Here is a 23,962-nt window from a genome sequence, read left to right on the forward strand (position 1 = left end):
TGCTAGATGTGTATATCTTAATTCAACCTTCCCCTTTAGTGTAGACCTGGCATCATTTGATATATGAAACTACACTCTGATTACTAGTTTTAGCCCCACAAGTAAAAGTACTTGATGTCATGTTGAATGACCCATGGTCGTAAAGTGTAACTTATTTTTGTTATTTATACTCTTCTTTGTAGACATTTTGTAGTTATTGATCTTGGAAAATGAACTAAACTAGTCAATTTCACTCTCTTGTCCTCAAACTATAACAGTACTGTAGTTTCAGCTCTGTGGCAAAAATTTTTAAATCAGGCAAGATGGTAACTGTTTTCAATTTGATAAAGATGAGGCATTTTTGTATTTTGTAATCTCTTCTGCCCTCTCCGCAAACCAAAAACACCTGAAAAAAATTAGGTTTAAACTTCTTGACACTGTCCCTTTAAATAAATACTATTGGAATGAGTTGCATTGTAAATGCTTTCAGTATTTTTTATTTGTGTAACTTTAATTATAACACCCAAAGCCTTTTTATATTTTAATTGATAGAGTCAAATTAAAAACCTGAACCTACAAAAAACTTGAACCAAAATCATAGCAGTAAAATGCTGGCAGATTCTCAGAAAATCTAACCTAATTTATTCCACTATTAAACTTTATTTTATTCCATGATTCCATGATTAAACATTATTTTAACAGTACCAAAGTTGTTAGTCAAGCACTCATGCAAATCCTTCCAGTAAGAGAGGAAAAAATGGAAAAAAAACAAACCCCAAAGCCCCTTAAAGGTACAAGAAATAAACGGTGTTCCTGAGAAGGCTATAGTTTCCTTTTTACTTTTAGTCAAGAAGGACTTGAATGATAAATGGTGTGCTTTTAGAAATCTTACAATAGACTGGACACACAAATGAAGGTTTAATAATGGCGAGGGAGATTACCAGGAGATAATGAAGCAAGTCAAATTAGAAAACATGATGAAACAGCAGAAGATTTATATACAGTTTTGGTTGTCCCCCTTGGCAAAAATAAGACCAAGGACATTATTATGTTTGTAGTATTATTATAGAGCAAAGAACTGTGTTACTAGTTTCTGGCTGCTAATGACCCACACAGCATTGGTAGACAAACCAGCTTCCACCCTAGTGAAATATGTTTATGTCTAATGTAAGGCCATAAAAAACAAGGTCATTTGGAATTTTGAAATATCATTGGTGGTACATTACCACATAAAACCTGCCAGACTCTCATAAAGAATCTAAATTTGTGATGGGAGGAAAAATGATATATATATAGGCTGGCCTAAATGAAAACACATTGGTGCCAATTCAGTTCCTCTGGAACACAGGTGGTGCATATTATGCAGTGAATCAAGCCAACTCATTTCGATCAGGCAGGAATAGGCGTAAGCCAAGCTCCTGACAGGCAGCTAGCCTTTCAGAAGGGAAATCTGAATGAGAAACCTACAGCAGACTTGGTTTAAAAGCTACTGATTTAAATAAAGAGTGTACGCAAGTTGCATAATGTAACAATTTTCATTTTGTATGAAGATGTTTCTTTTCACTTGTGAAACATAAAGGCCCCCTGGTGGAAATGATTGATAACAAAAAATATGGAGCCTGATTTACAATAGCCTAGTGTTGTTCCACTGTCAGTACATTTGAGTGGAATATTTTCATTGAATATTTAAACCCGTTTTTAATGTCCAGCATATTAACACATGTATGATTGTATGTTTTACTTATGCAAATCCTTCAAATAAGTGAGAAAAAGTAAAAAAGGACTATAAAGGACTTTCACTTTGATGATGCAGAAATCAAGATGGATACCAAGGTTGCATTTTGCTATGAGCAGTACATTGGCAGTATCTAAAGTTTCCCCTTTCCTGCCTTTGCTTCAAAGCCTCAGAAGATCCTTGACCTATTACATATAGCAAGAAGGATACCATGAGAAGTACTTTGTTTTTGTGCTTTTTTTTTATAATACATAAGTACTAAGGTGCACAAGTTACCCTCTGAACATTAGGCTTCCACACATTTGCTAAGCACTCAGCTGCTTTTGTAGTGCAGACATGCCTTGACTTTTCAACGAGATCACTTTCCTGCTTGTGGTGGTCCAATGCAATAGAAAGACAATGTTTGTAATTCTTTATTTTCATTACTAGGGTTTGTGGCAATGGATCTGTGTGTGGTTGAGTAAGTGGCAGGAGTTAAAAAGATCCAGTTTGTAAGAAATTGCTTAAGTGAGATGAATAGTGAATTTAACAATACAATGTACTAACTATGGGCTCCAAAGCTCCTATCAACCTATGGAACTGAATGGCATATGAACAGGGGTGTGCAAAATATTTCCAGCAAAACAGCATGTACTCTTCACATGTCATTAAAAATAAGAAAATTCATAGCTTTTTCTTCCAACAAAAGGAAAATGTGAAGTTGTAATTAAACTACTGGGGGAGGGGAGGAAGAGCTAATTTTCAAGTGAATATGGAACTTCTTTTTGAACAAAGGCAAATTTTGTAGTGAAGATATAACATCTTCAAAAGGGTTTGATATGAAAAATAGCCATTTTTGGTGAATTTTTACAGTGTAGCACAGTTCAAGGGTGCCTACCAAAATGTGAAGAGCTAGCATATAAACACCTACACAATTAGTCTACAATGCCATGGAATCTGACAAAGAGGAATCGTATTGGCCTAAATTCTCAATTATGCTAAGGCCCCTATCAGTTGCTATGGAGATGCAATGGACACCCTCTTTATACCAGTGACAAGGGGTTTTAAAGGAGGCTTAGAGTAAGTGAGCATTAGGCCCGTTATATTCAGCTTAGCTGGGTTGTGAAAAGACATTATCATCTGCTGGCATGTGGGAAATAAGTTTGTACAGTTCAGGCATCCATATCTTGAAGACTCAACAACAGAATTTGCACCCCCTGCTGGCAGTCTCTGCAGAGAAGTCTGAGCTAGATACTGAGGCTACATCTATACTGCACAGTTATTTCTGAATATGCTATTTCAGAATAGTTATTCCTAAACAGCTTATTTCAAAATAGCATGTCTGCACTGAAGGGAAGCCTCAAAATTAGTCCGAGGCAGGCTTCCCTAATGTAGACATGCTATCTCCATAGGGGGAATAACTTAGAATGGCTCTGCTGAGGGTCTATTTCAAAATAGCAGAAATGAAAAATAGCTATTTTGGAATAGGCGTTATTCTTTGTAGAATGAGGTTTAAAGAAGCTGGAATAAGCCGTCCATTATTTTAAAATTATTTCAAAATAACGGAATTGCTGTGTAGACACTTGCACAGTTATTTCGGAATAATGGCTGTTATTCTGAAATAACTTTGCTGTATAGACACACCCTAAGTCAGTGGTCACCAGCAAGTGGATCCGTATCTACTGGTAGATCTTGGAGCCTCTGACAGGTAGGAATGTTAGCAGCTAGTCCGCAAACCATTTAACTGATAAGTAATTGCCTATCGGTTAACAGTCCCAGTTAACCACAACACCCCTCCTCATGCACTCTGCATCTTAAACTTGGGCCGGCAGGCTGGCTCAGTCCCAGCCTGCCTATCTGAGTTTTAAATGAAGAGAATGCAGGGGAGATGCCTGCCACCCCGCACAGCTGCCTGTGTATCAGAGGCAGCAATGCGGAGCGGCAGGCGGAAGCCGGTCTGTGCGGGGAGCTGATTTTTAAACCCACTGGCTACCGCCTGCCAACCCATGCGGCTGACTCTGATACAGTGCGGGGTGGCAGTGGGCTCCCTGGGAGTGGGGGCCAGGAGTGCAGTGGCTCCTGCCTCCTGCCCCCAGTGGAAAGCATTTTAAAAACCGTGTAATCACTTAAACTTGTTGCGGCTACATGATTACTAAAATAAATAATTTCTAACATCTCTACTGGCAGGTGACCCTGTCTGTTTGGCTGGGAGGCTATCACGTGCCAGCATGTCAATTGCCCCTCTCTCCACTGCTGTCCTGCTCCTGCCCTCTGCCTTGGAGCCTCCTGCTTTCTGTGCAGGGTATAGGAGGCAGGGAAGAGGGAGGCTAATACCAGCGTATCCCCCTCCCTCTGCCCTTGTACCCTGTCTCCAGAGTGAGCAAGGCGGGTCCTGGGAGAAGGGGTAGGGCAGGGCCTTGGGTAAGGGGTTGGGAAGGAGGCAGGACAAGGGTATTTGGGTCTGAGGTAGATCCTGGACTGAATTACATTTAAAAAGTGGTCTTTTGCTTAAAAAGGTTGGAGACCACTGGCCTGGTAATCTCTCAGTCTCAGAAGATCTGAGGCACACTGAGAGGACTGCACTTCTGCTACCTGTGCTGTAATTATTCTACAGGTAAAGGAGTCTCTGGGGCTGTCAGTTGGGGATTTTTTACCAGGGGCTGCATCCTCATGTTGGAGGTTGAAAAGACTGGTGTAGTTCACCAGTATTAAATTAACGACTTTCCATCAACTCTGTTTTTTAAACATATGATAGGTAGGGCGGGTAGCACTCCTCCTTACTAAGATTGCCAAAGACTTTTTATTATACTTTGCACCTCAGTGATCCCTGACTACCATAAATGACTCATGATAATCCGGCCTCAGTTATTCACAGCTCGGTCACTTCTTGGGTGGACTATTGCCATGGGACATTGTGAGGTGTGCAGCCAATTCCATCTAATACAGCACCCTGCAATGCATCTCCTCAGCAATGCAAGCTACCAAGAGAATATTAGACCCGTCCTCCAATCACTATATTGTCTTCTCATAGAATTTGAATCAAGTTCAAAGTCACAATCCGTCTTTTTAAGGTGATCAGTTGCTTGAGCCCAGCATATTTAAAGGACTGTCTAAAGCTCCAGGATGAAGACTATGGTCAACAACTTATCTCACAATGGTGAAAATGAAGTTCATCCATGTAGCAGAGAACATTTTCAGGGACTGGTCCAAGACTAGAAAAAACTCCTTCAGGTGTAAAGAACCTATTCAAATCTTGCAACCTTCCGCTTAAATTTCAAGGCACATTTCTTTGACCTTGTCTTCTCTACAATAAGTACATAGCAACATGGATAATGAAACAAAATTACCCCCTACCTCCAAATCCTACTAAAAGAAGATGCCTCACTTCACATGCTTCTCCACCTGGGGAGACTATGAGGGTATGTTTACACTACATAGTTAATTAAAAATAACAGCAGTTATTTCAAATTAACTTTAATAGCATCTACACACGCAAACTGCTATTTCGAAATAGTAGAGCCCTTATTTCGAATTTGGTAAACCTCATTCTATGAGGAGTAACACCAAATTCGAAATAGCTATTTCAAATTAAGTGCTGTGTAGACATTGAATTTCAGGGAGCCCTGGTGGCCACTCTGGGCACAACCAGGAAAACTTACCCTCCTTTCCCCCACCCCCGGAGCCATTAAAGGGGTAGACCTTGGCCACAGTGCCTGTGCCAGCTCCAAGCCTGCCAGCCCAGAGCCAGCAGTGTCCACCGGGGCCCCTGACCCAGTGCCCCCAAAACATGAGCCAGCAAGCCACTGGCAGCCAGCCCTCCACCGCTCCCTAGGAGCAGTCTGCCAGCTCCCAGGAGCCTGATGGTCTGGAGAAGGTGGGCGCCTTCCTGGTCCAGGGTGGAGATCATGGACCTTATTCAGGTTTTGGGGGAGGATGCCCCCAACATCCATGATCTCCGCACTAGACGGAGGAATGCAGCCGTCTATGGCAGGATAGCTGCCAGCCTGGCCACCAAAGGCCACATGTGAACCCAGGAATAGGTTAGCATGAAAGTCAAGTTGGTCTGTTGAGACCCGAGCTTCCCTTCTTCCTTCTTCCCCTTGCTTCCCCCTTCCAGCTCCCTCCTCCCAGGTTTCCCCCTCCCCTCTTCCACTCTCTCTCTTCCCCTTTCCCACCTCCTTTACCAAGTCTCCCCAGAGGTCCATCCCCCCCCCCCAGTTTTGTTCAATAAACCCAGTTTGTATTTTTGAACATACGTGTGTTTTATTTGACATCAGGAAGGGGGCTAGGGAGGGGTAAGTGGAAGGATGGGTGGGGAGGACCGGGGAGCCTCCGTGGGCTCCTCGGGGTGGACGCTTTCCCTCAGGGCCTCCTGGATCCTGACAGCCCCCCGATGGATGCCTTGGATGGCAGCTTGCAGCAAGTACAGCTGGGCTGATGGCAACGACCCCTCGAGACGCACTGGGCAGGGGCAGCTCTGGCTCCATGTGGCCGAGTGTTGTAGTGTCCCTCATCAAGGTAGACAAGCAAGCAGGGAACCCTGAGAACTGTCTGTCCGGGGTGGGGGTAGGGTCCCTTTAAGCATGGAGCTCAGTTAGCCTCAGGCAGCAGCCTCACACACTCAAGTCCTAACTTGATGCCCTGCCAGCACTGGTTCCGGCCAGCCTTAACTTCGGATCAGGGTCAACTCAGTGTGGACGTGCTATTTCGAAACAGCAAAACACTATTTTGAAATAGTTTTTGTGTATAGATGCGTTATTTTGTATTAGCTTAATTCGAATTACCTATTTCAAATTAAATTAACTCGAAATAGTGCTGTAGTGTAGACATGTCCTGAGAGAACAAACGTCACATGATAGATGCGTGGTCATGTTGCTTTTAGTACTTGTGGAAGGCATTTAGATAGTATAGTGATGAGTGCAATATACGATTGTCTATAAAATAGAATATATTAATATTAGTTCTTAAGGACAAGGCTACATTTTCATTGTATGGAGCTAAACAAGCTATGATATTAATATATGCACATTCACACATACAGTTTGTTATAGCAATTTGTCAACGATGACAAATATTTATTTTAAAAAACAGATGCACTAAGTGATGTGGTTTCTATTCAGCTGTTGAAATTTATAAATAAATTTGTGAATGGACTTTATTCCTGGAAGTAGTTCTTGGGGCAGGACAAGTCCCGGGCTCTTTCTATTATCTTTTCCCCCCCCCCTACGTTTATAGTTTTCTGAACATTTATTTTCAAGGAAGAGTGAATGAACACATACATATATGAAAAGAAATACCTAATGGAAAGTACTCCCCCGAGTGGATAGATGTATAAATTGTAAGGAAATAATCTGCAAATGCAACCCACAAGAGCTGAATTATTTACACTCTTTTAATCCTCTTAATTTCAAATCTAGATCATTCATATTGCTTTAAAGTCAAGCTTTCAATTGTGTGTTCACGAATAATTTCCTTGTCATTCACTGCATTGAACACACTTGTAATCCGATGAGGTTTTCAACATAGAATCATTTGTCTGTTTATTCTACAGCCTAACAACTCTCATCTTCAGCCCTTCTTAATCTTCTTAAGTCATGTTTTTAAGTTCTCTGCCCAAATTTCTTTACAGTGGAAAATACATGAATAAACCTGTCAATAATAAACAGGAAACTGACTGCATTGCTTCTAGTTCAGCCACACCTGATATGAAATAACTTTCAAGTTGTAACATGTTACAAAATCAGCCAAGGAATTTCAAAGCTGGATTTGACAGTCTACCTTTAAAAAAGCATTTCAGGGATGGTACAAAATTTTGTATTCCTTGCTAACTGATAGTTTGAAATAGCCGCAGAACTGTTCTTGTTCGTTGGCTAAATATGTTTTGAGGGGGAAAAGATTTCTCTTGGTGTTTGGGGATTTGCATGTATAATTCCTCTCACATCCAAGATAAAAACATGCTTCTTTGGCAGTTTTACTTATTATTATTTATCAAAGACTAGAGTTTTTGATTAAATATTTATTTTAATATTTTAACTACATTAATCTTAGATTCTGGATGGTTAAATACATGATTTTACAAGTATGTATGGATTAACTGTTGAGTTATGCAAATATAAATAGATGAGATAGGCAGTAGGTGTACTAGGATTATGCAAAAAAACTCTTTATGTGACATAATTATTATATCTCACATATATAGCAGCTAGTTTTCAGACTGTTTGCTTTCCATTCCAAAAAGACCATTTAATGCACTTGCTTATTAATGTATTCTTCAGAATTGAATAGGCCTCCTGAATAAAGAGTTTTTAAAACACTCACATAACTCAGAATTGATACTGATCTCAGACCCGATTGCTGTGTGTTGGGCAAAAGTCAAATGCTGCACTCCATACATAAGCCAGCTGTGAGTCTCAACTTCCCAATAACTTCACTGGGAGTTGAGGACACCTTGCAGAATAATCCCCCCAAGAGTCCCGAAGAAAAGAATCAACATCCAGAGCAACACTGCTGATTTATGCTGCCATAAGGGAACGTATAGTAAAAGATGGTTTCTGAGATAATTGGGCCCTACACTATTCAGAACTTCACATATAATCATCAATACACTGAACTGTCCCAGGAAATTAATAGAAAGGAAATGCATGTGTTTGAGCATCGGTGCTCAGTTTATGCCAATATATTATGAAGGAAGGGCTTTCAACTTCAGTTCTGAGTAGAATGCATTGGAGTAGTCTAGCATATAACAGGAATAAATAACTTTTGTGGAGCCTTCAGCAGAGATGAGAGGTAATACCACCTTGACTTCAGTAAGCAATCAAAGGCATTATGGACCATATCACTACCTGACAATCTAAGTTCAATGGAGAGTCACTAGACTTGCACACCATTGTGTCAAAAGGAAGGCAAACACACTCGATAGTTGGTACATGCCCTCTTTTGACTTGATCTTTATTAAGTCAAAGTTGAAACTTCTTTATTAAATGCCTCCCTTTTCTTCCCATTTAGCAGAATTAAATCTTGGTCTGTTTACTTTCATTTAGGTATCTTCCTCATTTGGAAATAGACTGTAAAATCTGAGTTTAAGGGAAAGGAGAAGACCCAAGTCTATTTGCATGTTGATAACAGTGAAGCCCACAATATCTAATGATCTATCGTAGTAGTTGCACATACATGTTGAATAGGAGTGGTAATAAAATGGAACCCTCTGAAATCTCAAACTTAGGAGCTTGGGGCAGAGGGGTGAAAGCATTGCTTAAAATTAACTCTGAGGTCACTCAAGAAGAAGAATAAATTCACTGACGTACTGCTCCATTCACCACACAGGAGAATGGTCAATATTTCATTATCTTGGCATCAAAAGCTGCAGCTAAATGTAATAAAAATCAACATGATCTATCAGGAGATCAACCACTGGTCTAAAAACAGAGTCTCTTCCATATGCAGGTATGAAAAAGTAAACCAATAGAAATCAGGGAAATATGCAGAATTCAGATGCTACCCCTTGACACCTTCTTTGTTACCACCCGTAAAAAAGGAGGTTTAAGAATATAATGGTAATTAGCAAATTTAATAAAGTCAAAAGATAATTTCCTCAGGCAAGAGACTAACTATGATCTGGTTAACAGCAGCTTGCATTTAGCCTCCACAAGCATGGTGTAGTAATCTTCATCAGTAAAGCTCCAAAATCTCCAGTGGCCTTAACTACGGATCAAAGTCATGGGTCCATTCCAGAGATATGTTGGCACAGCTCCATACACATAATAAAACCCTGAAACTGAAACTAGGTGAAAACCAACCACAAAAGAGATCATCACATTTCTCACTTACTGCTCTGATATTGTTCCTTTCTTAGGTAAGTAACCATAATGATCCAGTGCTCAATGCTCTTCTCCACAAAATATTGACTTTCTTACATCAAGAAACACAAATCAACTATCGAGCTAAAGCAAGTTGACAATTGGCCTGCCCACAATTGAGAAAAGTCTGCTGTTTTGCATTTTATAGATGACAAGGTGAAGGAGAAAGCACTTTACTATGATCAAAATTGCTACCACAATAGAAATTCAGTATGGAACATGGATTATCTTCCTTGTACCAGCTTTTTCTCCACCAATACTTTATTCTCCAACTGTAAACCATTGAGACCTAAAGGCACAATGTGGGTGGGGGGAGAGAAGGGAATCCAGGTACCACTGTATCAATGTCCCTCTGCAACTGATATTTATGTTTCACAAGAAGGAGAGTGGATGAGAATTAGCAGCCCTAGGACAAGATGGAATCTCATTATGTCCATCAGTTTCCATAGGAACAGGCCCTCATGTTCCAGAGGCAAAGATCAGCAGTAAACTCAGTCAAGAGCAGATAATGATCAAGCTATCATGAACGCCTCCTTTTAACACCCTGTGTTTTCAATCCTGTCCTAAAATTTAGATGCAGAATGTGAATACAGTTATGAGTCAGAAACATTTTAAGGTCTTCCCACAGTTGCCATGAGAACATGAACAAACACATAAAAGATATCGATGGCATGGGCACTGAAGTTCCCTAGAACATGATGTCTGCACAGCTTCACTGCTAGACCACACAAGAACATAACTCAGATGGGAATTACGGTGAGTAGCAGACTGGTCTATACATTATCATAACTCATCCATATTAATTTAATCCTGGCACTTTCATATTGTACAAGTTGGACTCTTCCTTACAATTTTATCTTTGAGATAAGAGGCAAAAATATAGTCATACCCTCTGCAGGGTCCTCCATAGGCTCACGCTGAACAAGTAGCTAGCTAGAAGAACCTGAATCAGCTGGATCTTCCAGCAAGGTCTCTGAAATGCAAGCACGCACAGCTGCTTCATCCATGATTAAATATTTTGGATGGTAGCAATTTAACCAGCATTCACTCATGGGCTACAAAGCATGAGCTATAAGTTTGAGAAGCTAGTTATCATTGCCTTGGAGGAAGTAGAAAGAACATAGTAAGAAAAGAAAATTGACTTGTGAAAGGAACCAATTTGTTGCACAGAGCGGAGGAAGAGAATAAATATGGAACTCTTTGGTGCAATATTTTATTTTATAGACTCTTACCGCTTTCAGTACAGTGTGTGCGCATGGGAGGGGGAGAAAGGGTCAGGGAATGTTATCACATAAATTAAAAGGAATCACATAGTCCCAGATAGGGTGATGCATAAAGTGGCCAAAGATAAACAAAAGGTCTGCAAAGACAATACCGGGCCTATGCAAAGAAGGAAAATGAGTTAGAGAAAATAATCCTAGGAAGGGATAAATGTTGATCTTATTTTCTTTTCTGTTTTCCTCAAACACTGACAAGACAGTTTATAAATGAACAGAATATAGAAAAAATTGTGCGGAGGATAGTTATGTGCTTACTGCTCCCCTTGGCTCATAATTTTAAATACTTGGCATCAGATCTGAGAGCATTTAGATCAGCAAGAGAAATGACTTGATCTGCAGGTTAACACCACACACATACTTCTTAGTAGCAGTTAAGTTGTGCAAACATCATTTAAATGTCTTTGTTATTACTAGAAAATCGACACAGTAATCTAGTCTAAAATTGTTTCCTGATTTAGATTTCACCATAACATTCATTATAATGGGCTCTATTGATATTAACTATTACACACCACATGCCACACAAAGAAAGATGTGATGGAGTCACAAGCTCACATTAGCAACAAAGTAAATTATTGTCCCTCATCTTGTTGTGGTCAAGACAAAGCAACAGATCACCAAAAACGGGATGGTGGGACAGGGACCATTGCCTATCAGTAATCTGAGCACTACAAGAGATTTACCAGAGCCATATTTGGTCCCTGAATCAAGCCATGACTCTGTGGGAAACAGAGAAACTCCAGGAAACTGCAAACTCCAGCTTATTAAATTCTGGTTCGAACAAAGCCTGATGGAGTCGTTTTGTTTTAATCCCTAAATTCATCCAGGCCCTTCACAACAGGCCTGCTTCAATGACTATTGGAGTTTATTGATTTCAATAAACATGGATCAGGCCCATTGTCCTTCAGGCCAAAGAATAGATGGGCATGAATCCTGAGGTATTTTCACACCTCTCCAGAGATTACCTCACCAAGTTACAATTTACGTCAGTGATGGCAGTGAGGATGGAGACATTTGCACGGCTGCTGTTCATGCTATATTCATTTTGTGGACAAACAGAAGGCTTGCACTCTTTGCGCAGTCAGCATGGATTACCATTTAAGCAACAGAAACCCAGTGCTACTGAGGACAGAAGATCATTATAGGAGGTAGGCACATACTACATGTAATATTATGTGTTAGAAGAGTATTATAGAAGCTTTATCCACACACAGTAAGACAATTCCCTCAAATAATACAATACAAATAAAGACAAACTACGTTTCTAATAAGTCTCAGATGGGGTAGCCATGTTCATCTGTAACTTTAAAAGCAATGAGTTGTCCTGTGGCACCTTGGAGACTAACAAATTGTAGGATCATGAGCTTTTGTGGGTAAAACCCACTTCATCAGATGAGTTCAAGTGGAAATAACAGAATTCAAGATAACAGAAGTGGAAATACAGAATCCAAGATATAAATAAAAGCAATTTATATACTTGTCAATTGTAGGACACATGTTAATGAAGTTAATTAAGAGGACTGGATGCATCCCATTCGTAGCTTTTGATATAAAAATGTGAATGTCAAAGGCAGGGGAAATTGACTTTGTAGTGCATTAACCAGTTAATATCTTTATTTAAGCCCAGGTTGACAGTGTCAAATTAATAAATGAATTCCAGTTCAACAGTCTCTTTCTGTAATTAGGTGGTAAAATTCATTTGTAGAAGAATGGCTACTTTTAAATCCATGATTGAGTGTGCAGGTAGGTTAAAATATTCCCCTATAGGTTTATGTGTGTTACCATTTCTGAAGTCTGATTTGTGTACATTTATCCTTTGTTGCAGAGACTGTCAGGTCTGGCCAGTATACATGGCAGAGGGGCATTGCTGACACTTGATGGCATATATCACATTAGAGAATGTGTAGTTGTATGAACCCCAGTGTTGTGGCTTATGTAGTTAGGTCCTGTGATAGTGTTAGTTGTGTAGACATGTAGATGAAGTTAGCAATGGTGTTTATTGCAAGGGTAGGTTCCTGGGTGAGTGGTGTGTACCTGCTAGTAAGTATTTGCTTCAGGTTGGGGGGTTGTCTGTAGGTGAGGATTGGCCTGTTTTCCAAGGTCTGTGATGAGGATGTTAAATATTGGTTAATTGAATGGGGGGGAAGGGGTCTGAAATCTGGCACAAGCCGGAACTGAGCTGAACTGCCTGGCTCCTAATACATTTCAAATGCAGAGCCGCTGCAGGGGTAGGTCCAGGACCCAGTGCAAGCTGGGACTGAGCTGGACTGCTGGCCAGCCTGCTAAAAAATTGACTGGCACGGTGTGGGAGGTGGGGGGGGGGAAGGAAATGCGTGTAGTCTATAGCATCAACCGATAAGCTTTTGCTTATCAGTTAATTGGTTAATCAACTATACTATTACATCCCTAGTCTGTGAGAGTGAGGGATCATTTTCCAGGATAGGTTGTATGTCAATGACATGCTGGAGGGGTTTAAACTAGGAGCTGTAGGCGATGACTAGTGGTCTTCTGTTATTTTCCTTGCTGGGCCTCTCTTGACGTAGGTTTGTCACTTGTTTTTTCATGGGAAATGTTGTTCCTTTTTTGGTTTTGTCATGTCTTCCCACAATTTTTGTGATTGTTTTTTCACTGAAAATCCAAAACCCATAACATCTCCAGCTTGAGATAAAAAATATTATCCAATTTTCAACTCAAAAACAGGAAATATATTTGGAAGTTTGTTTTCAATTCAAAGATATCTTTTGCCCAAATTATGTTTTTGACAGTTTTTTTTAGCAGTTCTAGTTTTAGCTCAGTCTTCAAAGAAAAGTTCAAGAGTACTCTACAGCTATATAACTATGTATAGGTATCTCCAAATAAGGCTGATTTTATGTACAACTTTTCTTTTTCATTTGTCTGATGTTGACTGAAACTGACAAGGAATTGAAATGTCATTGTGTATAAGCTGATAGCAAAAGACACTACCTCATGCTTATCCACTGAAAACCAGCTTGTCAAGTACACTCGAGAGATTCTAACAGAGATAAGTCAGTGGCAAGTTCAGCCATGTCAGGAAAGTAAGTTTGGAATCAAACACAACTAACAGTACCAATGCCCTCACTCATGTACAAAGGCCCTCCCATTGTCTCAGGTTGGGTGGTACAATCTGAATGATAAGAGATTGCAATTTTAAAAAGACATGATTAACAGAAAAATAACAATTCTGTCTGGAATGTTTTACCTTTCATTGTTGCAGTGGCCATGTCTGCACAGAGGCTGTGTCTAGACTGGCAAGTTTTTCCGCAAAAGCACTTGCTTTTGCGGAAAAACTTGCCAGCTGTCTACACTGGCTGCTTGAATTTCCGCAAGAACACTGACAATCTCATGTAAGAAATCAGTGCTTCTTGCGGAAATACTATGCTGCTCCCGTTCGGGCAAAAGTCCTTTTGCGCAAAGCTTTTCCGCAAAAGGGCCAGTGTAGACAGCTCATATTTGTTTTGCGCAAAAAAGCCCTGATCGCGAAAATGGCGATTGGGGCTTTTTTTGCACAAAAGCGCATCTAGATTGGCACGGAGGCTTTTCTGCAAAAGCGCTTTTTGCGGAAAAGCGTCCGGGCCAATCTACATGCTCTTTTCCGCAAATGCTTTTAACGGAAAACTTTTCCGTTAAAAGCATTTGCGGAAAATCATGCCAGTCTAGACGTAGCCCTACAGTATGTCTGGTGAAGATGCTCTATGGTGAAGGAAAGAGCTTTCTTGCCAGCATAAGATAACTACCCCTGCAAACAGCAGATGCTATACAGACAAGAGAGAACTCTCCTGTTGGCACACACACACAAAAAAAACCCCACACCTGCAAGTGGCAGAAGCTATGTCAGTAGGAGAAACTCTCCCACCAACATAGTGCTGTGCACACTAGCACTTATGTTGGTGCAACTTACATTGATTGGGGTAGACTGGTCACACCTTGATTGACATAAATTTTGCTGATATAGGTGGTAGTGTAGACTGGCTTAGACTATAAACTCTTGGGGTAGGGACTGATTTTTCTGTTCTGTATTTGTACAGCATCAAGCTCATTGGAGTTCTGGACCATGATTGGTGGTTATGAACACTAAAATAATATAAGTAAATAGTAATAATTGCAAGTAACTCCTAAGATTACTGATAGAAATGTAGCCGTGTTAGTCTGATGTAGCTGAAACAAAATACAGGACTATGTAGCACTTTAAAGACTAACAAGATGGTTTATTAGATGATGAGCTTTCGTGGGCCAGACCCACTTCCTCAGATCAAATAGTGGAAGAAAATAGTCACAACCATATATACCAAAGACAAAAAATGAGTCACAAGGTAACAGCGGCAGCAGCTGAACTGAGCAAAAAGGGTAAAAAAGGCTTAAAAAAACTAAAACATCACAGTATACTGTATACAGTATGTACAATAAAAAGGGTTAAGAACACTTTATATACAGTACATAACGTATACAGTATATATATAACCATCTTATAGTACCTCCTGATAGTCCGGCATATTTGATAATCTGGCACCATCTAGGTCCCATAGGTTCCGGATTATTGGAAGTCTACTGTAATTGCTGCTGGATCCCAGTGGGTGGAATTGAAAGAGAACTCCTGAAATTTGCTCTTCCCTCACCTTGTAAGTTAAATCCATAATTTGTTAGTTACAGGAGAAATATTTAATAGCCCTACTAACAGAAGAAAACGTCTGAAGACTTTGCTCCCTCTTCCCCGCAGTGATAAACCAGATCGGTTTTAACTCTGCTGCAGCTTGGAAAAGCTCTGAGAAGCAGCAGCAGGGGCATGGAGACCGTTTGTAGACTCTTTGAAACAGTTTTCAAGGGAAAGGGAGATAGTAAACTGAGACTACTGCTGATTATGCAAACAAGTGCTTTTTTGACTATTATATGTTACCTCTTCCTTGTCTCCGTTTGCATCAGTACTGACAAACCCAAGTCTTCAAAAATCATGAGCGGCTACCATTATGGGTTCTTTTTATTTGCCTTTTAGGGCCTGACCTTTTTTTCAGGAGGGGAGGGTGGATTCACTTCGATTTTTCAAACTTTTCTCCATGACCATGAGGGTTTTTGAAAATGAAAGCTGTCTGTTTCACAGTCACATGATTACGGGAGCTGGGACTCTAAGAAAACCATCAAACAGTGTGCGATGTGTGATAAAACTGAGAGTGGGCCACACTGCATCTGTTTTGTCCACTGCATCTTCATGTCTCTTGTCATGAAGCTAGATGTGTATGCTCTTTCAATCAGATAGGCCTAGCACAACTGGGAGCTGATCCTTGACTAGGCTGGCTAGGTACTACTGCAATACAAATTACTAATAATTGGATTACGCTCAGTTCACAATTGGAAAGGTTTTCTTTGCTGCTAAGAGGGCTAAAAGCCCTTTTTTATATGACGTGAAGTTCTGCAGAGGTGAGCAGCCCTGGCTCCGCACCTTCTCCTCCAATGGATTCTTCAAGCCAGGCCTCTGGGAACACCACAAAGCAAAGCCCTTCCCTACCAGGGCGGTCTCCATCAGAGGGCAAATGGGGGCATCTCCCACAAAGAGAGACTGTCCTAACTTGGAAAAGGGGGCCACCTCTCCCATCTAAGGATGTGAACAACTAGTCAACTATCTGAGGGTATGTCTACACTTGAAGCCTATTTCGGAATAGGGCTGCAAATGTAGGCATTCGGGATTGCAAATCAAGCCCAGGATTTAGATACCCCGTGCTTGATTTGCATCTTCCCGGCTGGGCACGATTTTTGAAATTTACAAGCCTGGAATAACTGCCCGTGTCTATACGTGGCAGTGAAACGGGCGTTCGAAATAAAGCCCTATTTCAAACTATCCATTATTCCTCCTGCAATGAGGTTTAACAGGTAGTTCGAAATAGGGCTTGCCGCGTGTAGACGCGGGCAGTTATTCCGGACTTGTAAATTTCAAAAAATGGCGCCCGGCCGGGAAGATGCAAATCAAGCGCGGGATATTTAAATCCCGGGCTTGATTTGCAATTCCGAATGCCTACATTTGCAGCCCTATTCCAAAATAGGTTGCAAGTATAGACATACCCCGTTAAGCAAATGCTTATCAGATAGTCGACATACATGCTTTCTATCAAAAAGAGGTAGCCGGGGTGGGGGGAAAGAGAAAGGGGTGCTTAAAAGTGGCCGAGCTGCATGGAGCCCTGCATGGAGCCGGGCTGCATGTGGCATTTGCGCTTTGAAACACTGTGGGCGCATGGGGCTTGCAGCAGACTGCTTGAGGCCCCTTTGGCCCCAGGCTCCCTGCAGAGCTTTTGCCTTAGGGCTGTTGCTACAATTGGACAGAGGCACCATTATCGACTAATTGAATAGTCAATGTAAATTACATTGATTATCTGATTGGCCAATTAATCGAACTTTTATATCTCTACTCAGGGCCTCTCCTCTCCCCCTTGCCATCAGGGCCTCTCCCCTGCACAGAGAGAGGGGCCGTCTCCACCAGGGAGTCCCCCCTCCCACGCACCCCGATAAACAAGGCTCAACACCTCGCTTCTTTGCCTATAGCGTCATGGCGCTGGGGAAAACATGAATGCAGCGGGGAGAAGCCACGTGACACACCCGCTGGGCCTCCCTGGTCCCGATGAGACTACGATCCCCATAGTGCCCCGCGGCGGCAGGCGGAGCCGCCCGCCGCCGCAAAAGTGTCGCGACGGCGGAGCGCTGCTTGACGGCTGAAGCCTGAGCCTGCTGGTTCCGCCGCTTTGCCCTGCCCTCCTGCGGCCCGAGCCCTGCGATGTAACGTGCGGGATGGGCGGCCGGGTGTGAGCTCCCCCCGCCTCTCCCGCCGGAGCGCGCGGGCCCCCCTCCCCCGGGCAGGATGGAGGAGGAGAGCATGGAGGAGGAGGGGGGCAGCAGCAGCAGCTATGAGGCCATGATGGACGATCAGAACCATAACAACTGGGAGGCCGGCGTGGATGGCTACAGGCAGCAGCCCCCCGCGGGCCATGCCCAGGCCCCGCTCGGCGACCGGCCCCTGGATAGGAAGGGCCCCCGGGGGCAGCAGCAGGAGGCGGCGGAGGAGATCCAGATGGTGCCCGAGGCCAATGGCCTGCTGCGGGGCTGTGACTCTGCTGCGGCCAAGGGAGGAGCCGTCGCGGCTGCCACCATCAACATCAACACCTCCACCTCCAAGTTCTGTGAGTGACAGAGCCTGGCCCGCCCCTCTCCTGCCGCCCCGCCGAGGTGCCTGGACCCAGCCCGTGGGTCCCACCAGCTTCCCGCACGCGCCATGGCCGGGGGGGCCCTGCAGTCGGCTCCTGTATCGCCCCCCTCCCTCGCCTGCACGCACTCTGTGCCTGGGGTCTCGCCGCCTGCTCTTGTGTCCCACCCGCCTGCCCTCAAGCTGCCACTTCCCCAACCCCTTCTGCGACATTGAGCTAACGCTGGGGCTTCACATGTGTGTCTGAGCTACGCTTCCCTCCGCTCTTCTTGAGTCAGGGCTAAAGCTGCCTCCTCTCCCACCCTGTGTCAGCCTGTCTCACCCTACTGCTCAGCTAGAACTGTCTCTGTGTTTTTGCTCCTTCTTCCCTTTGAGCGCCTCTCTTCCCATAAGTACCTGCATGAACCTTGAGTCCCTCCTCAAAGTGGCTCACTTCCCCTGACTGCCTCAGTTCTTGCTTGTGTCTGAACTCCGAACAAAAAATATTTGAACCATTGACTGTTGGAAGTAGAAAGCATCTTTTCACACTCATGCTTCCCACTTGCCTCAAAACTAGGCCTTCCCATGCGGTCTGGCTTTCCACCTGGTGGCTCTGTTGGGGGCAGCAGGAAGTGTAGGAATCGCAGGTGAAAATAGAATGTTGTTTCATTCCACTTCTTCTGAATTAAATATTGGGTTTCTGGTCTTGTAAGAAATCTTGATATTTAATTTTTCATTTTATTTTGGAGTGATTTCCCCCCCCCCCCGAATTTGCTGTGTAATGTGAATGCCACGTGATAGGCATTTCAATTTTCAGACAGTTCTATATTTGAAGCGTGAGGGTCACTGAACTACTATGACAGCAACTGCATCGTGTGTGGCTCTTCTAAAATGTGGATCTGTCATTAAAATGGCAGATTCTTGTAAAGCATATTTGAGCATTTGCTTCCAGAGTTTCTATGAAATAGTTATGTAGGAGGTAGGCGGACCTTCACTTTTATTCAGAAATCCCTTATCTAATATTGCGAAAATTATGTAATGGTTTAATCATGATATTTGTGAAATCATGGGCAGGTGCTTGGTTCACTAGAACTCTTCAGTGTGATAAATCATCATTGCCTGTCAAAGACAAACCTTGCTGGTATGTGTACATGAGCAACATAGGTCTTATCCTCTGCAGCTGCTATGAAAAGGCATCATCTGTAGAGGCACTGTGATCTGAATGCAGAGGTAGCCACTCCTGTGTCTTAATCCTGGCTCTGACATTCTTGGCCTTTAACTATTTAATCTCTCTGCCTTAGTTTGTACATCTGAAAAATGAGGATAATAATTACTCGACAGGTGTGGGAATGAGGAAGTGGAAGAAGGGAAACAATTTTTCTCTTGCCTTCCTCACCTCAGCGGTTGCTTACTTTCTAAACCAGGGCTTCTCAACAGGTTTTGGTGGCCCAAGAGTGTGGCCACCAACTCTTACAGGTGGTAGTTCTGACAATTTTTCCTAAAATCCTTAATTAAATTTAAGAAAAACAAATATGTACCTGTACAAAAAGTGATTTGTTTTTGCAGTAGGAAGTAGGTAGGAAGTAGAGCTTCTCATTCAGCACACCCAGACTTAACTCCTATTTCTGTGCTTGGAGCAGGTCATGGAGTGGAAGCTCCTCACTTTGATGGGGAGCTGCCAGGCTCTTTAAGCTGCTTCCATAGCTAGAGCAACTGAAAACTGAATTTGGTCCCAGGCAAGGGAAGTGCTAACCCATTTCCCTGTTCCTGCCTCCCACTGGCCCTTCAGCAAGAGCCCGTCCTCTTGGAAGATGAGCTGGGAACTTGCAGACCACCTGTGGAGTCCCAGGCTTCCCATGCCCCAGCAGGGTGAGAACAGGGAAGTTGCCCAGGGGAGTGTCCCATGACCAAGTGCTGCAGTTGCCTCTGTGGATAAGAGCTGCCTTCAGCACTGACCCCACTTGTTTCATTGTGTTGCCTGTAGTCTCCAAGAAGGCTGCGCGTTGCAGGGAGCTGATCCTGGTGGCAACACCAGCATAAACATGCAGGCAGTGCATTTCACTGCCCTTGGTAGCAGCTACTCAGGAGCAACAGCTGGATGCTGCAGGGAGGGGCTACTGTTTTGCCTTCCCTACCCCAACAATGCCCAAGCTGTGAGGCTTGCCAGGGCTGGAACAATGATGCTACCAATAGATTTTGAGAAACTCTGGTCTACGCTACTCTTCCGTAGCACAGTTGCTAACTTTCCTGACCAGACACCGTTCATGGCAATGGTGTCTGGTCTATCCAATCAGGAAATTTGGCAACCCTACCTCAGTCTTGCATATGTTAGGAAAAGGGCTCATTGTTGACACTGGGTGCCAATAATAGGAGCAGCTGGAAATGCTGATGAACATATTTTAACGGCAAGAGTGGATGAAGTGTTGAGTACTAGAGCTTGTTATCTCCAGTACAGCTTGGAGAACAGCTTATCTGTGACTGTCAATATCTGCAGTTTTCAGCAGGGTTGCAACTGGATGCACTGCTGATACTCATGTCATCAAAGGGCAGTTTTCCAGGAGTAAACAAGATTTCAAACCGAGAACTCCCAGGCAGCAGAGTAGAATTGACTAGGATCTTGTTAATTTCACTTTTTGCTTCTTCTGTGTACAGTCTCAGGACACCCATGAATGATTCTTCCATCTTTTGATACATTTGAAATCCAGTAACATTTGAGTAGATCTGTCCTTCCTGTTTCCTTCCTGCAGAATAGAAAATAATGATTGGTGGTGGAATATTTAATTTACTTGCAGTGTGTTAGTTTTGTTCCTGTTTCAGTTGCAGACCAGTGTGTTTTTTGCCAAACTACTTCTGCAGACTAGTAGGGAAAAATGTTGAAGGGTCATCTTTTTTTTAAATACATAGAGAAGGTGAAATCTAGTGTAATATATAAATGCTATTCCGATAAGGTAAGTCTTAAACTAGATAGACTTGATATTGCATATTTAATTTCACATTATCTTCCTTCTGTTCACATAAAAAGATTTAAAATAGATTTATTTCTCTGATGGAAACTGTCGTGTTTCTTGCCAGATGATTATAAATCTAGTATTTATAGAAGCCATTCATTTTATAGAATTGTTTCCCTAAAGTCATTAAATAGTCAATTTGTGTTGTTTTATTTGACATATTGAAAATGTATCTAGTGTGTTTGTAATATGATCATAGAGAAAATGGGTAAAATGCAATTTGTATCAACATACAATATGACTGTAAACTGTTTCCAGTTAGGCTTTAGTTCGACTTGTAAACATAGTTAACATGTAGGGCCCTATAAAATTAATGGTCAATTTTGGTCAATATCACAGTCATAGGATTTTAAACATTGTAAATTTCGTGTTTTCATCTATTTAATCTGAGATTTCATAGTTTTGCATTTGTAGGGGTCTTGACCCAAAAAGGAGTTGTGTGAGGAGGGTCTGCAAGATTATTGTAGGGGTACTGCGGTATTGCTACCCTTACTTCTATACTGCTGCTGGCAGTGGCGCTGCCTTCAGAGCTGGGCAGTTAGGGTTTGTCTAGACTACAGGGTTTTGTTGACAGAAGTTTTGTCGACAGATACTGTCGACAAAGCTTCTGTCGACAAAGAGCGTCTAGACTACATCCAGTTCTGTCGACAAAGCAAGCCACTTTGTCGACATAACAGTGTGGATGCAAAGGACAGTGTAGATGCAATAATGCCTTCTATCGACAGAACTCTGTCAACAAAAGGTGTTATTCCTCGTAGAATGAGGTTTACATACGTCGACAAAACTGCTGAGTTTTGTCTACGTTATGTCGACATAACTCAAAGGCAGTGTGGACGCAGGTATAGTTTTGTCGACAAAAGTGGACTTTTGTCGACAAAACCCTGTAGTCTAGACACACCCTCAGAGAGCAGCAGCTTCTAGCCAGGATTCCAGCTTTATGTCCGAGTCACCAGCACCGCAGAAGTAAGGATGGAGTGGTATTATATTGCCACCTCTGTTTCTGCATTGCTGCCCGTGAAGCTGGGCCCTCAGTCAGTAGGTATTGCTCTCTGGCCATCCAGCATAAGGGCAGCAGTGCAAAAGTAAAGGTGGCGTGGTAAAATGTTGCCACCCTTACTTTGTATTGTTGTTGACGGGGCACTGCCTTCAGAGCTGGGCAGCCAGCCAACAGCTGCTGCTCTGCAGCCACCCAGTTCTGAAGACAGAAGTAAGGGTTGCAATATTATGAGATGCCTAAAATAACATTGCAACACTCTATTGAATCCCTTTTGGGTCAGAACTCAGTTTGAAATGCTGGTCTCCCCTGTGAAATCTGTATGGTATAAAATTAAAGTACACACAAGACCAGATGTCCCAATGGAAGAACAGATTTCATGGAGCACGATGTGTGTTTCATGGCTGTAAATTTGGTTCGGCTCTACTAATATGGATTTGCTGTTCAATTTAATAAATCCTTGTTTGGCAGTGCAGATAGCAGTACACATGATTGTCAGATATACTGGTACATACGTATGCTGACATGCTTACCCAAATTATGTAAGTATCTAGTTATAAAGCAGTCTCTGTGTTAATTTGTGTAAACAAATCCATTGATGTAGACAAAATGTTCGAAATATACTTTCAATAATCATTCTGTGTACTGAGTGGCAATTGGTGTGTAATGCAGCCAGAGTGGATGCATAATCTTGTTACATTATGCCGAGTTGTAGCTGAGGAAAAAGCCCTTGTGCATTCTTTTAACTTCCTATACTACTTAGTTTAAACCCAAAGGACAATAGTGAGTGGTCACTGTGGGTATGTCTACACTGCGGGGGTTTTTCGGGATACCACAGGTATCCTAGAAAAACTCCATCATGTCCAAGGAACGCATTTGCTCATCTACTTTTTTTTGCAGAAGAGCAAACATGCTCTTTCGGGGAGCCCTGTAGAAGAGGAGGCTTTTCTGCCATTTGGCCCCATCTAGACTGGGCCAAATGGCGGAAAAGTGATCGGAAAAAGCTACACAAATTGCAGAGCGCAATCTGCGTAGCTTTTTTTTAAAAAAAAAATCTATAGCTTAGACCTAGCCCGTATGAAAAGCTGGTGAACAGAATCTTTTCCAAAAGCATTCATTCTTAGAACTAACTTGTTACAATTGTGAATGGTGATTGCAGGAGGAAAACCAGAGTTAACTTTTCTCTTATTGTTTGTAATTAAACTGAAATGAGGGTCAAACATATGAGATGCAAGGTCTGCTTGGATATATTGATATATTTGAATGACGCTGTCTAGCAAGGTTTGCAAATTTAGTTGGAATTCTTTCAACTGTGCTTTGCAATTTTTCAACTGGATCTTCCTGATCTGAATTACATAAGGTCTGTTTAAATAGGGCTTGCGCTGTAGTTAAGAATAAAGATTTACATAATCTTGGCATTTCTGGATGATCTTTCAGGAAAATGTAATGGTTGCTGAAAAATGAGTGCTGCCGCTGGCAATATGGAGGCCCCATGCAAATGTTTGTCAAGCTTTCACCTCTCTCATTTAACACAGCTGAAGAATTTTTCTGCATTTTCAGCATTTCTCCTCTCATCTTATATAGAGCTTTCTTCATTTTGCAATAATGCACTTCACAAATCCACATGGACTGTGAAACCTTTGTAAACTTGGCAATCCTCAAGAGCTGCACATCATATGGTTTAGCATTCAGCCATCGTGACAGTTTGCAGCCACTAGATGTTCTTTCTCTCTGAGAAGGAGTGGGCCCTTACAGATACTTAGAAACTGTAAAAGCTCTGCTGTTGACTGTAGTGTCATCTGAGCTTGCTTAATCTGGCTCCCCACGCTTACTGGCTCCAGCCTTCCCTCACCCGCTGCCTCTGTATCAGAGGCAGCAGTGTGGGTGGGGGGCAGTCAGCTGGGTGGAAGCCGGTACAGGTGGGGAGCTTGGCTTGAAAGCATTCTACTTT

The 23,962-nt window shown here is 42.4% G+C and overlaps 1 protein-coding gene across 3 annotated transcripts in view; it reads left to right on the forward strand.

Moving 5' to 3' along the window:
• Positions 1 to 17,523: 17,523 nt before the first annotated feature.
• The window catches only part of CACUL1 (CDK2 associated cullin domain 1), an 86,584-nt gene continuing 80,145 nt past the window's right edge, over positions 17,524 to 23,962 (forward strand). Inside the window, exon 1 of one of the 3 annotated variants that reach the window (XM_075935376.2) lies at positions 17,524 to 18,007. In XM_075935376.2, coding sequence (XP_075791491.2) covers positions 17,689 to 18,007 — 319 coding nt within the window. In that variant the 5' untranslated portion in view covers positions 17,524 to 17,688. The remainder of the gene's footprint in view (positions 18,008 to 23,962) is intronic. The other 2 variants (XM_075935377.2, XM_075935375.2) reach the window with 2 other exon arrangements.

This window comes from Pelodiscus sinensis, chromosome 8 (assembly GCF_052426305.1).
Source record: "Pelodiscus sinensis isolate ZL-2025 chromosome 8, ASM5242630v1, whole genome shotgun sequence".
NCBI lineage: Eukaryota > Metazoa > Chordata > Testudines > Trionychidae > Pelodiscus > Pelodiscus sinensis.